We start from the raw sequence: 14,517 nt of genomic DNA, 5'->3' as shown, positions 1-14,517 counted from the left end.
CTAGATGAAGGATCTAATGCAACAAGAGGGAGTCACAGAGACTCAGAGTCACTGGAAGACAGTGACACAGAAGACTTCTCACAGTTAGAGACAGTTGGCTTCAATGAAGATGCACTGGAACACGCGGACAGAGCAGAGCCCAGACGAGGGACACGAGCAAGGAATGTTCCGCAATTTTTTGGAGAAGTCAGGACCCATCTTGCTGTGACTGAGGGCGACTATGTGGAACCCAAAACAGTCTACGAAGCCAAGCAAGGTGACGATTGTGACCAGCGGCACCGGGCAATGAAGGACGAGGTCAAGGCACTCCAAGACAACGAGACTTGGAACCTAGTGAGACCACCCACAGACAGGGACGTCATACCGGGCAAATGGGTCTACAAAGTGAAATTGGGACCCAGTGGTCAAGTGGACAAATACAAAGCGCGCTATGTGGCGAAAGGCTTCAAACAAGTGGAAGGACTGGACTACTTTGAGACTTTTGCGCCTACCTGTAAGCCAGAGACATTCAGGATTCTACTTCAACTATCAGCGAAGCAGGGCCATGTGATGCACCAATTTGATGTCAAGACTGCTTTCCTGCACTCACCAATCGAGGAAGAAGTGTATCTGGAACAGCCACAGGAGTTTGTAAAACGCGGATCAGATGGGGAGAAGTTAGTATGTCGACTAAATAAATCAATTTATGGTTTGAAACAGGCTGCTAACAACTGGTACAAAGAGCTGGCAAACTTCCTACTGAGACAGGGGTTCACCAGAAGCAGGAACGATCACTGCTTGTTTGCAAGATCAGAGGCAGAGGATCACACCTTCATCTTGGTCTGGGTTGACGACATCATAGTAGCATCAAGAAGTATGACAGTGATCTCTGATGTCAAGAAGGCACTAGAAGCAACCTTTCACATGGAAGACAGAGGGAGACTACACTGGTTTGTGGGTCTAAGAATCAGACGAGATGAGGGCAAAGTCACAGTCGACCAAGAACGCTACATAGAAACAATGCTTGAGCGGTTTCAAATGGATCAATGCAAACCCTCACGAACTCCAGCTGATTTGAATTTGAAACTTCAGACAGCACAGAACGGAGACGAAGAAGTGGACCAGAGGATCTACAGAAGCTTGGTTGGATCACTTCTGTATCTGGCCAAACAGACGAGGCCAGACATCATGTTCACAGTCAACATTCTGTCCAGACACATGAATGCACCTACCAATCAACACTGGATGTGCGGAAAACGACTTCTGCGATATCTTCAAGGTTCAAAAGGTTTAAAACTTATTTACACAAAAGAGGCTAGTTATGATTTAGTGGGGGAAAGTGATGCAGACTGGTCTGGAGACGTGAACGACAGAAAATCAACAACGGGCTATTACTTCAAGCTCAACGGACGTGGCGCAGCACTCAGCTGGGGTGTCAAGAAGCAGGCCACAGTTGCTCTTTCTTCATCAGAAGCAGAATATCAGGGCATGGCAGCAGCAGTTCAGGAAGCACTTTACCTGAAACAACTTCTAGAGGATTTTGGCATCCAACAGAAACGTCCAATAGCAATTGGAGAAGACAACCAAAGTTGTATCAGACTCTGCCAAAACCCAGTCATGCACAAAAGGAGCAAGCACATCGAAACAAAGTTTCACTTCATCCGGGACAAAACGGAGGATGGGACTATTTCAATTCATTACGTTCCTACAGACAAAATGGCAGCGGACATCTTCACAAAGTCCTTACCCGTTTCGAAAGTGGAAACATTCAGAGCAGTTTTGATGGGAACAGACTCTACGCAATCAGCTCAAGTCTGAGTGGGGGTGTTAGAATTTCGATCAAACTATAGTCTTAAACTTAGTGAGAATTAGAAAGAAAGTTTGACTTACCAGATTAGAAAGACAAGCAATTTGATTTTGATCAAAGAAATTATATAAATGAATCGTCAAGAAATGGTGCTGAGAATCAATATTCGGTTCAAATTGGTGAATCTAGATAACTATTATTAGAGTTAGATTAATTGATGTAAAATCTTCCCAGCATGTATTAAATGATGATGATATCTCCGGAAGTGTGAATGAATTCTCAGAAAAGTGCAAATGCATTCCATTTATCGTTCCCTTTGCGACTGATTTGCAGAAGCAAACCATATTGGGTAACCTTTGCGACCCCCACTATAAATCACGGTGCTAAGATTAGTTTTGTATCTTGACTTTTTCACACTGATAATGGGTATATATACAGCTGATTTTTGAGTCCTTTTTCATCCCCAAATTCAAATCACCATCTTGATCTAATAATCAGATCTCTCCTGTAAATCTCTAAATTCTACTGTAAAATATCATTTTGTTATTCTCTCATTTTTGAGAAATTAATTCTTTTACTTAGTTAAAAACGCTTTTTATTCCGCTTGCGAAAGTCCATAACCCAACAACATTGAACTGCGTGTTTTATTGTTTGTTACTCCTTGAGCAGTTTTTTTGAGCATAGCTGATTACTTTTCTTTGTCGGAAACTAACATTCTGCCACTGTCAATAACAGACAACTGCTAATAGTAGGCTGCAAGATTGAAATGAGGTAAGGACTGAATTAGAGCAAAATTTTATAGGATCTTCAAATGAGAATTGAAATTTGAAAAAGCGTTGGATTGCATCGGCAACTGGGAAATTCAGTTCAGTTCATATACCAATTCGTCAAGTAAGAATCCGCTCGCTTCACCTGAAAAAAGTATTATAATTAGTTTTGCATTAAATGCATCAAAAAAATAAAAGTGGACCAAAACATTTTTCTAATCCACTAAAGTTTTTCAGGGCCTATTCTGTTTCGGTTCCCCAGTGTTTTGTACGCCCCCAGTTACGAATTGTATGTTGTTATATAGCACGTTACTGTGTAAAAAATACCACAACTTATTTGACTTTTTGTTTTTCTTGACTTTTCAAAAGGCACGAGTTTAATGGCTGACTTTATCAACTAAGTTACGGCTAGCAGGTTTGTGAGAGTTTGTAACGATTTGCTTCGCTAGTTGTTTGCCTTATCCCTGCCTCTTCGATCTCGTTTTCTCCGCTGTTTTCGTCCAATCCGTCTCTTTACATATCGTCGCGCGTCGTTCGCCCGGCATTTTCCCTTCTGTCCCTTCCGTTGCCATATCGCCATGCACTTATTGCTCGGTCGCCTTTCCGTCCCGTTTCTGTTACGTCGCGTGTTGCTCGGCCGACTCGCCTTTTCCGTCGCGTCGTCACATGTTTAGCGCTTGGTGCTCCACTTTTTTGTGTGGTACTTTGTTTTTGAGTTGTCGACTCCTTTTGTACTTTTTCTGGGTAAATCTTTTGTGGCGTCTTTCCCATTATAGCCCTTCAGCTTAGTGGTCAGGTGTTTAATGAGAAAAACGTAAAAAGTTTCATGAAAAGCTCGATTTTTGTATTCCTTCGGATCTATTCTGTTTTGCCTCCCCCTCCCCCTCCAAGGTTTTTTACGCCCCCAGTTACAAATTGTATGTTGCTATATAGCACATTACTATGTAAAAAATAGCATGTGCGCCTGGGGCCGTAAAAGATATAAGTTTAGGGGGCAGGCAAAACAGAATAGATCCCTTCTTTCTACTGGTTTTGAGTAAGCTCTAATATCACCAGGTTTACATAATGTTTCCGGATCTATTCTGTTTTGCCCCCCTCCCAGCTTAGTGGGATTACATCTTTTACGCACCCCAGGCGCACGTGCTATATTTTTACATAATAACGTGCTATTATAACAACATATAATTTGTAACGGGGGGGGGGGGGGGGTGCCAAAAAACACTGAGGGGCCGAAACAGAATAGATCTGATTTTTCATTAAACGGAACGTGCTCTAGAATTGGTAGGTGCATAACGTAAAAGATCAGGATCTATTCTTCTTCGGACACTGAATCTATTCTGGGGCTCACAATTGGGATCTTTTCCGTTTGTGCCCCCCCCCCAGTACGTTATGCGCCCCCCACTTAGAGAGCACGTGCAATTACATAGTAAATTACTATGTAAAAATATTGCACGTGCGTCTGGGGGCGCAAATAATATGCGCCCACTAAGCTGGGGGGGGGGGCACAAACGGAAAAGATCCCACAATTGGAATAGGTCCAAGATCTCTTATTTATGGAAAAAATGGGATCTATCCCCTCTGCTCCCCTCCCCCCCCCCCCCTGCTTAGTGTACATACAACTGTATAACATAGATACGACCCCGCACGTGCTATTTTTGTTTATCCTGGTAACCTGCAACGTGCTAAGTAACAATACATCGTATCATAAAGAACACTAGGGGGAGGGCAAAACAGAATAGATTCAATAGGTCATATGTGACTACGTAGGTAATATACGACCCTAACCTGCACCTTGTAGAATTAGCACGTGCATAAATTCGCCTTGTTCATATGACGTACCAACTTGTCACATTTAATTGAAACAGCTCCTGGTGAATAACCTCTCAAAAAAGGCAGAAACAGAATGGCCGCGGCTACACAGACTAAACGAGGTACCAAGTTACCCCCACTAAACAGGGGTCCCAATGCCAAAAAGCAAAGCAAAGGTCAGAACAATTTATGAACTATTCTCTCAGCGCGTTCGTAACTTTCCCGGTACCCCCAACGCCAAAAATTGATGTGAGGTACTGGTACACCTTTCTGCATTTTAATAGCTAAACAGGGTCTGTCTAACTGTAGCCACCTCCCCTCCCTCACCCTCCCTCCTCCCCCCCCCCAAAAAAAAACCCAATGCGGTATACGCACCGTTATTATGTATGTGACCACTATCTGGTTGGCCTTTTCTGATTCGTATTCTTAATTTTGGTATCAATGGGGTTATTGATAGCCCCAGACGCACGTGCCATTTTGGATCTTTTCCGTTGGTGCCCCCCCCCCCCCCAGCTTAGCGGGCTCATATTATTTGCACCCCCCCCCCCCCCAGAAGCACGTGCAATATTTTTACATAATGATTTACCATGTAATCACACGTGCTCTGTAATTGGGGGGAGCATAACGTACTGGGGGGGGGCATAAACGGAAAAGATCCGCCATTGTTTATACATAATGACTTACTATGTGATGACACGTGCTCTGTAACTGGAGGGAGCATAACGTACTGGGGGAGGGGGCGGGGGGCACAGCCCTCACAAGTATCTAATGGACAAATCTTTCGCATAGCCCAATAGTATTGAGATGTTAAAGTAATTGCTTATGGGGTAGCTACATGCCCTTTGAGATCCAGTGCGTCGCACAGAGTACAAACATTGTAAAAATGTTGGATCTTTTCCGTTTGTGCCCCCCCAGTACGTTATGCTCCCCCCAGTGACAGAGCACGTGTCATTACATAGTAAATCATTATGTAAAAATATTGCACGTGCATCTGGGGGTTGCAAATAATATGCACCCACTAAGCTGGGGGGGGGGGGGGCACAAACGGAAAAGATCCAAAATGTTTTTAATTGCTCTCGAACGGAGTTTGAAGCAATTACTGTAAACGTGTGTGTCTTTTTATGCAAAAATTTGACCGTTTTCTGCAAGGTCATTCTTTCGATTTCGCTTCCTGAGTGACTTTTTAACGCTTGATTTTTTTATGGTTATAGTAAGTGGTATTGCACGCATTCAGAAAAAAAAGTCTGTTCTTAAATTAAAACTGATTGTGAGCGCTGAACATGCATACCCTTTGTAGCGTGCTGGTGAACGTGCCCGAATGTCATCAGAGAGGTTGCTGGTTCGAACCTCTCTTAACTCAGAAATTGTTGCACAATGAAAACTTCCCTAGATTGTGCGTCCTTCTAGGCTGTTCGCTTGGCCGGTCGTTCGAGACCAAGTGGTCCGGCGCTAGTTGATTTATGTTTATTTGTTCAAAGCCTTTCAATCTTTCCCGATGTAGTCCCCCCAGCGTAGTGGTCATATAATCTACAGCCCCAGTCACGGTAAGCAAACCATATTCAGGGGTTATGATTTCGTAAACGAATCTCACAATTTAGAAAGCTACTCTCTCAAACTAGAAAAATTGTGATTGTAATTGTGAAAGCTCAATTTCACTCATGTTTTTCACAGTCAGTGTTAAAAATTAGTTGTATTATAGAAAGACTCGTGACTATGAGGGGTTTAGAGTTTAGATATTTCCCGTTTTAATACCCATCCATCTTAGTTGTCATAAAACGTGAAGCCCTTCAATCAAAGTCAAAATAGCATGATGAAGGTGGTATAATTTCGCTGGGGTAAAATGGAAAAACACCAACAATTTTTTTCAATGGTGCTGGATGCGGCTTCTATTCACACAGTCTATGCCAGAATTTTATAACTTGAATACCCTCAAAATTGATTCTCAAAGATTTCTGATTGAGGACCTAAATACGGTTCATATAAAGGAACCTTATATCCTCAAAGTAGCTGAAAATGAGACCTACGTTTTTTTAGGGTTGTCACAAGCAGCTTACTTTTTCTCCAAAAACAATAATGAAAGACACTAAGTTACGGCGTTACAACAAAACTATTCGGGTCTTTCCCATTATAGCTCCCCCTCACAACTTTTTATTCCTCCGTTTAATTACCATGTTTGGGGGCTGAGAACGGAAAGACCCATTTATTAATGGCAAACCTGAAAATAGCAGTTTTATGTGAAACCTGAAACAACAGAATTAGCGGATCTATTCTGTTTTAGGCCTAGGCCCCCAGTGTTTTTTACGCCCCCCAGTTGCAAATTATATGTTGTTATATAGCACGTTACCATGCAAAAAAATAGCACGTGCGCCTGGGGCGTGAAAGATATAAGCTCACTAAGCTGGGGGCCAAAACAAAATAGATCCGAATTAACGAAGGAAAGGGTTTTGGGTCTATCTTATTATAGCCACCGACGAATGGTAATAGGGCATATTTTTCCTAAATTCATTACTCACGTGTTGTAAATAAGCAACAGTGTACCTCAAAAATCAGAGAAAAACAGAAGATAACTTTATTTTAGTCTTCATGATGATTATTCAAGGGACCCATATTTCAACGATTTTGTTAATAAATTTACACACCCGTTTAAGTAAAAAAATATAAAGGACTATTGTGAAACAATTAAAAAACAGAATAACCGCAATCGCATTTGGATGCCTAATTATTACCTCTTGTTGACATGAAGGTACGCTTATTGAAACAAAGTCAACATTATGTGTTATCCCAAAATGCTAACCGGAACAGTCGTTATTGATTTGTTAGTTTTTTGTTGAACAGAAAATGTCAACAAATGAGCTGGGAAATTCAACAAAAATTGTTGGATCTTTGTGTACGTATTATTGTAGTGTGTGCGTATTATTTGCAACCCCCAGACGCACGTGCAACATTTTTACATAATGATTTATTACTATGTAATGACACGTGCTCTGTCACTGGGGGGGGGGGGGGGAGCATAACGTACTGGGGGGGGGGGGGGCACAAACGGAAAAGATCCAAATTGTTATCTCTGAATTGTTTCGGTAACACAAAATAATCGAACACATGTACGTCCTTTGGTATCAGAACGTGTCAATATTTGTCCTTTTTGGCGCATGAAACAGAAATCGTCTTTTTTGATACTTTTAAGCTTAAACTGAGGTATAATACAAGATTTTTTTCCAAAAAAGACTGAAAAAGTACTAAGTTGAATGGATGTTTAATTCTAATCAACCTTGGTTATCCAGAATTTGAAAGGGCAGCAAGTTTATTTGAGAATCTGCCTAATAATTTGAATAGGAAACATGAGCCAAACGTACACCTGTAATGGTAAAAAATTTTTCAAACAACTTCGTTTTATCACGAAAATGAATTTTTCGTTCACGGATTGTTAAATAGATATCACACATATAGTGGTTTGAAAAGCATCGAAATCCACTTGAAAAAGCCGAGTAAATGTTGAAATCGTGTTAAAATTTGAAAAATTTGTTCGCAAAGGTATCGGAATTTTTAAAAAGAAAAACTGAATTTCTGAAATTAATCTTTAGTTGCATTCTACCCCCGGGGAACTATAAATTGATGCTCCAGGCATCGGTCTGAGATATCCCTAAAAATTCTGACACTTTCTGACGAAGTTTTATTCCGACAAATCCATCTGGTGCCCACTTAGCTAGGGAACTAAAAAGAAAAGGTCTTTGTAATTTGGAAATAAAAATTTCGTCAGCAAAAAACGTATCGGTTTGCTCCCACAAGCTACTGAAAAGTTTGTGCTCTTGAGAAGTAAGGAATCAAATCCAAGATCATCTTTTCCTCGTCCCCCGCTTAGTGGGCATAAAGTTTTACCTGGATCCAAACTCCAGTCTCATTACAGGCCAGCATGAATCAAAAGCGGCTGGAGGTCACATGAGAGGAGGTCAAGGGGAGGAAGATGGAGAAACTACGGCCACAATCAACGACTATCAGGATCCCAACACTCAAGGAATCGACTTCTACGCCTCATTCGTCTCTGAAGCTATCAAACACATGCAGCTGAAGCAGCTAGACATTGCCCTTGAGAGACTGCAAAGTGCACAAAAGTTGCGTCCCACAGATGCAAAATGTCGTTTATTACAGGCAAGGAAAAATTGTTTATAAAGTTTATAAGAGGACATATTAGAGGCAACTTTTTTTCGCATTGGAATAAATTATTTCTCACTGTTATTTCCACTTTACCCAAATTTCTACTTTTAATTGCAACTTTATTTTGTAAACTTTTTGCCGCTATTTCACTGTTTCTACTCATAAAAACTCCACTGTTCAGAAAAAATTTTCTGAAAAATTCTGAAAAAAAATTCTGAAAAAAATTTTCTATAAAGAATTTTCTTCGCCTCTTCCACCCTTTTCATCAATTGTTAAAAAGTGGATACATACACCAGGATTTCTTACCTCTTCTCCTCTCCATGGAAATAACGAACGGTGCTTTGCCTCCATGACCAATATATCTAAGCAAAATCCACTGAGGGTAAATACTGAAAAAGTAAACATTTTTTTGTCATGGGAGGGTTGTCTTTGAAATTGCTTGAATTTTGCTCTTGAATTGAACTCTTATTTCAGTTCTTGATATCATTTGATTGTATCAAAAAAAGATGGCATTTTTTTCAAGTGGCTAAATTTTTGATGACACGAGGACTCAATACAAATTGCTGTTATTTGAAGGCTTTTTAAACTTTGTTATTTTTTCAATTTTTCGTTTGTTTTCCAACCTTTTTGCAAACTGTTGCGCTTAACCCACCCTGTTGCGCAAGATGTTATAATAATCTTACAACATTCTTACAAAATTGTGTGAAAAACCTATAAGGTCTTGTCAAATCTTATAACTTTGTTCAAAGATTTCATAAGAAATTTTTTTTGCATTATCTCTTCATATAAGATATCATAAGAGCTTATAAGATTAGCTTATAAGATTACGACAGAATCATCAGGATTTTTTAATAAGTGCAATCTTGAATGACTCAGGCGCAATAGCCCTATGACCCTTATTTTTCACACAACGTGTAAATTGTAAATATGTAAACGTGTTGATTGTAAATATGTAAACGTGTTGATTGTAAATATGTAAACGTGTAGATTGTAAATATGTAAACGTGTAGATTGTAAATATGGTCTAATAGTTAGGGGGAGCTATAATGGGAAAGACTCAATTTCTCTTCCCAATCTTCGAAAAATCGCACAATCTATGATTTCTGAAGTGAAAACTATCAATCTTCAGCAGAAATTTTTGATCATCCAGAAAAATCTGAGACAAGTTATAATTAGGCGAGATGTTACATCAGTCAAAGCAAGTTGAAGAAGGCGCTGAATGTTATCAACGAAGTTCTTGACGACCATCCGGATAACTACGAGGCTACTGAGATGCGAGGGGAAGTTCTCTACCACACGGGGCAGTTCGAACAAGCCATTGTTCAGTACCAACAGGCTAAGACCATCCGACCAACAAAAAAGTCACTCAAAGATGGAATCGAAAACTGCGAACAGGTAGGTGATCAAGAGATTAATTCCTGACTCTACAATCAAGTTCATGAAATTTCATTAAAAAATTGGATCTTTTCCGTTTGTGCCCCCCCCCAGCTTAGTGGGCGCATATTATTTGCACCCCCAGATGCACGTAAAATGTTTTTACATAATGATTTACTATGTAATGACACGTGCTCTGTAACTGGGGGCGCATAACGTACTTGGGGGCGGGGGGCAAACAGAAAAGGTCCAAAATTTAATAATAATAATAAATTGTTCTCAAGTATGTATATAAAACAATTAGTTGATAGAACTAATTTACGTACTCATTTGAAAAGACATCAAAAAACTTTTACACCTAGTCGGGTGATACCTTTAAAAAATTATAATTGATCTAAATTAAGACATGACATAATTTCAACGCGTTAGCTGTAAAGTTATCTCAAAAAGTAGAGGCAAATTTTCCAAATTTTCAACGCTAGTAACGGCTGATATTACATATTTTTTGCAAAAATTCGCCCGGCCGGAAGCTCGGAATAGTTCTCCTCAGATTGAGACAGAATTATGGTATATGTTTGTAAACAAAAGCATAACTTGGTCTGCTGTTTTGATATTGAGACAGATCGAAGTCTGATTCGAGGCGTAACCGAATTTTGGGGTTTTGGTCACTGAATTTTGACGTTATTGACGTTTCCAGGCTTCCCATGAACAAAATTATGTATATAAAAGTTAGTTGGAATTTCATCAGTCTATGATGGCTTGTTTGGAGTTCGTTTTGATCTTGGACGTCAAACTGAGGGACAATAAGCAGACTTAAAGCAATAAAAACCAAAATATCCCCCTATTTTTATGGTGTTATAGTTATAATTTCAGTAAACATTAAATTATAGATTATAAATCTGTAGACGATTTCAAAGCAAGGATCTGTTTCGTTTTCGCCGGTGAAAATTTCTGTTTTTATAAGACTCTGTGAACAAACTAAGGAACGTTTGTGTATTGAATATCGCTTCTGTAACCTAAAAAATACAATTAGCTGTAAAAGTTTATATATAAAATGATAAAACTTTAAACTATCCGTTATTTATGATCATGCGTGCTGCCACCTGGAAAAAGAAAGAACTTCTTCGAGAAAAACTTCATTAGCAGTTTTCGACTTTGATGTGGAATAAGAAAGAAAAGTCACTTTATGTTCCTTTTTGAATTTTGAATGTTAGAAATATAACCAACTTGTATCGTAGCACGTTTTGGTTTTTTTAGGCAATGCGAAACGCCATTGGCGAGCAACGCGGTGGTCGACAGCAACAGGGCTTTGACTTACACGAGCCAGACAACTCACGAGACCAGAGGTTCTTCGAGGATAAGGACGCCGGGGTCGTGAAAGACATCACAGAGAGGGCCAAAAAGGGTAAAGACAAGGGAGGCACTGCTGGAGGGGCGAAGGGCGTGAGTGGGGAGGGGGGAAGTTCAGTGAGTGATGGTGTCGACGGGGGACCGGGGGGCAAGAAGAAGAAAGCAAACAAAGCTGTTCTTCTCGGTTAGTCTTTTTTATTACTATAACGGCGACAACAGCGTGTAACTATATTACTGGACTCTTTTATCACACAAAAAAGACTTACCTCACTTAAAAAACACAACTTCTGGCTTTGAAAGTTCAAAGAAAATTATTGAGGTCAAACAACCCTATTTATGCAATGAATTCAGCTATTGATAAGTCTTTTGTGGGTTAGTTATATTGCGCTGTTATTTGTGGTAGTCTTACAAAACGGCTCTTTAAAATTTAGTTGCCTCCATTTTGGAACGATAATTTTTTTCTAATGGCATGATTCATACCCAAAATAAATTGCATTTATTACGTCAGTGCTCTACAAAATATGAGCTTCAGGCTATGTTCAGTAACACCTTTTAAAAACTAATTTTGTCTGATTGATCTCCTTTACAAAGAGAAGCGAGAATTACTACTTTTTAAAAAAACATTTGATGAACTTAAGTGATTAGCAATTTGATGTTATTTTCTTCCAACAGATATGTGACTTAAATGATAAAAAACTAAATCTTTATCGATGAAGAATTAGAGATCAGTTTTGACCAGTTTTGCCTAGATAGCAGCATTTGTTGTCTTCATCAAATTTTACAAATTTATAAACAACATTAAGGTTAACAAATTATATTTATCAGCACAGTCTATGTCAAAAATTGGACATTTTAAATTGCAAGTATTACAGAAAAAAAATTGGGTCTTTTCCGCTACTTCCCCACACAGTACAATATTTACCTCCCGGCACAGGCGTGTGTCATTGCATAGTAAATCTTTAAAAATAATGGGATGTGAGCTTGCTTGTCGCAAAAAATATGCACTAATTAAGTTTCCAGCTGGGAGGGGACGCAAACGGAACATTTTCTGATCGTTTTGTACCTCTTACATTTAAAAAGATCTTATTTTGGCCGTCGACAGATATTGCTTCCGCGACAAACTTGTTTCTACCTAATGCCAACAACGTCAAAAACGATTCCTGAAACCCGTTGGAAAAAACAGTCAAAGACATTTCCATTAGAGGTGTGCTAGTTAAATGTAGTTTGAATCACTCTTTTTATTTTTTCTATAGGGTGGAGGACGAAAATCTGATAAACTAGAGTTCTGATTTTTAAAAAATTTTTGGTAAAATTGATTAAGATTCTTTGAACATGTTGAATTTCATTATGTTGCTTTTTAAATTTTTAAGAGTCCGAAATTTATGTCAGAAACGCACAAGAAAGGCCGGAATATTTTTTTGAAAATTTTATACTGTTCATAGGTACTTTTTTAACTGCAACATTGCAAATTCAAGACAGTGGAGGAATTTTATCGACGCAAGTCAACTGAAAGAACTGGAGCACACATACTCAAAGTTAGTTTTTGAATGTTATAATGGCGTAGCAAGAATCAAAAACGATCGCAAGCGTAATATCAAAATTTTGTTACCTGCGTTAACTACCTTTGTGTTATCTTTTTTAAATAATGGCTCTGGAACAAAGTTTGAAGCATTTAGTTTAAGCACGTCGGTCTTTTTTGTGCAAAACTTTTGCTTGACCGTTATGACTTTTCGAATGACTTTTTCGTGTTGCCTGCTCTAAGTTTCTCTCTCATTCACATGTGTAGCAGCTGAAATCAATTGGCAGCAGTTCACTACTAAAAGTAATGAAACCCCTCCCCACCTCGATCAATTAGAAATTAAGAGGAGAATTTTTTTAAGAGGAGAACAGTTTTCTCATTAATAATTGCTCTGAAACAAAGTTTGTAGCAGTTATATTAAATCTGTTAGTCTTTTCATGCGTTTTTTCGCCTGACCGATATTTTATCTGACCCATTTAAGTTTTCCTCCTCAAAAACGGGATAAACTAGTAGCACCCAGAGGGCATTAATTTCATTTAGAGCGTTTCAGCTCACTAGTCTCCACGCTGCTCCCCCACCCCCTATGTTGCCCCCCACCAACCCCCCCCCCTCCCGTTGCGCTCACCTCGAAGCCAAACGCTTCAGCGAAGCCAACTTCGAAGTCAGCTAGTTACTGACGAAGTCAACCGCTCACCGGTCGTTTGAGAGCAATTCACCCGACGTCAGTCGGTTACGTTTTATTTCATTGTTCACAGGAACAATTGAGTCTGAATTTGGCCTCAAGTAATAACAATTAAAATTCCAAAAAAGTCATTCCGGCAATAAAGTTTTAATCTAATTGCATGCTCAAAATTTTGGAAATGGGTTACATTTATCCATGAATACTAGTTACAAAATTGCCACTCGTTTCTACAAAACTGAAAGTTTATTGAAATTTGCCTTTTCGAACATTGGCCTCGTGATGTAGTCACATATTTCTGTCAGGAATTCATAAAACTCTGTTTTGGCGACAGGTAAAACAACTTTTCTCAGTATAGATCTTCTGCTGATCGAATTTTGTTTCAGGTGATTTCTACAGAGACTACGTGTTTCTCCAGGGTCTTCTGGAGAGACAGATAGTGACGAATAAAGACACGGCCCTGGGAAGGAGAGTTGCCCCTATAGTTGAGGATGCACTCAAGTACCTGGACACCAGGGCTGACTTCTGGCAGAGACAGGAACCCATGTACAGACGAGATCAGTCCGGATACTATAAGGTTTGAATCGGAGAAAAACAGCGCCTCTCAGTATTACTTTTAAAAAACCTTGTGAGAAATTACTGGTAGACCTCGAAAATCTGCATTAAAGGAGTCGACCGGTACTAATTTTTTTAATAGCCGCACAGCGATAGCTGGGGCTATTATTGGCCTTCTCTTGGTTTTTTTTAGTAAATTCACTCACTTTTATGGGTTTCAAATTTTGTATGTCAATATATTGTAAAGTGGACTATACTTACTTGTTGTTAATCCTTTTTTAATTGGTACATAAGTCGCAGCCACTTTATTTGAACGGAGGTTTAGATCGGTACCGTAGACGCTTGTAATGTCTAAGACAATTATTTGAAAAGAACAATTAAACTAAATAACAAAATTAACATAACTAAATGTCTGTGAAATCTTTTATGTCTGATGGTGTTATATATATATATATATATATATATATATATATATATAACACCATCAGACATAAAAGATTTCAAGATTTCACAGTTTTTTTTGACG

The 14,517-nt window shown here is 39.1% G+C and overlaps 1 protein-coding gene across 2 annotated transcripts in view; it reads left to right on the top strand.

Annotated features, from left to right (window-relative positions):
• Nucleotides 1–2,621: 2,621 nt before the first annotated feature.
• LOC142339619 (uncharacterized) overlaps nucleotides 2,622–14,517 on the top strand; it is a 62,748-nt gene continuing 50,852 nt past the window's right edge. The window contains exons 1-5 of one of the 2 annotated variants that reach the window (XM_075389789.1): nucleotides 2,622–2,968; nucleotides 8,267–8,508; nucleotides 9,691–9,909; nucleotides 11,146–11,422; nucleotides 13,823–14,013. In XM_075389789.1, coding sequence (XP_075245904.1) covers nucleotides 8,299–8,508; nucleotides 9,691–9,909; nucleotides 11,146–11,422; nucleotides 13,823–14,013 — 897 coding nt within the window. In that variant the 5' untranslated portion in view covers nucleotides 2,622–2,968; nucleotides 8,267–8,298. Of the gene's footprint in view, nucleotides 2,969–4,339; nucleotides 4,539–8,266; nucleotides 8,509–9,690; nucleotides 9,910–11,145; nucleotides 11,423–13,822; nucleotides 14,014–14,517 lie in introns of those variants that run through there. The other variant, XM_075389788.1, reaches the window with a different exon arrangement.

This window comes from Convolutriloba macropyga, chromosome 5 (assembly GCF_964194025.1).
Source record: "Convolutriloba macropyga chromosome 5, txConMacr16.3, whole genome shotgun sequence".
NCBI classification, from domain to species: Eukaryota; Metazoa; Xenacoelomorpha; order Acoela; family Convolutidae; genus Convolutriloba; species Convolutriloba macropyga.
The sequence above is the reverse complement of the archived record's forward strand: the minus strand, read 5'-3'. Positions and strand labels throughout refer to the sequence as shown.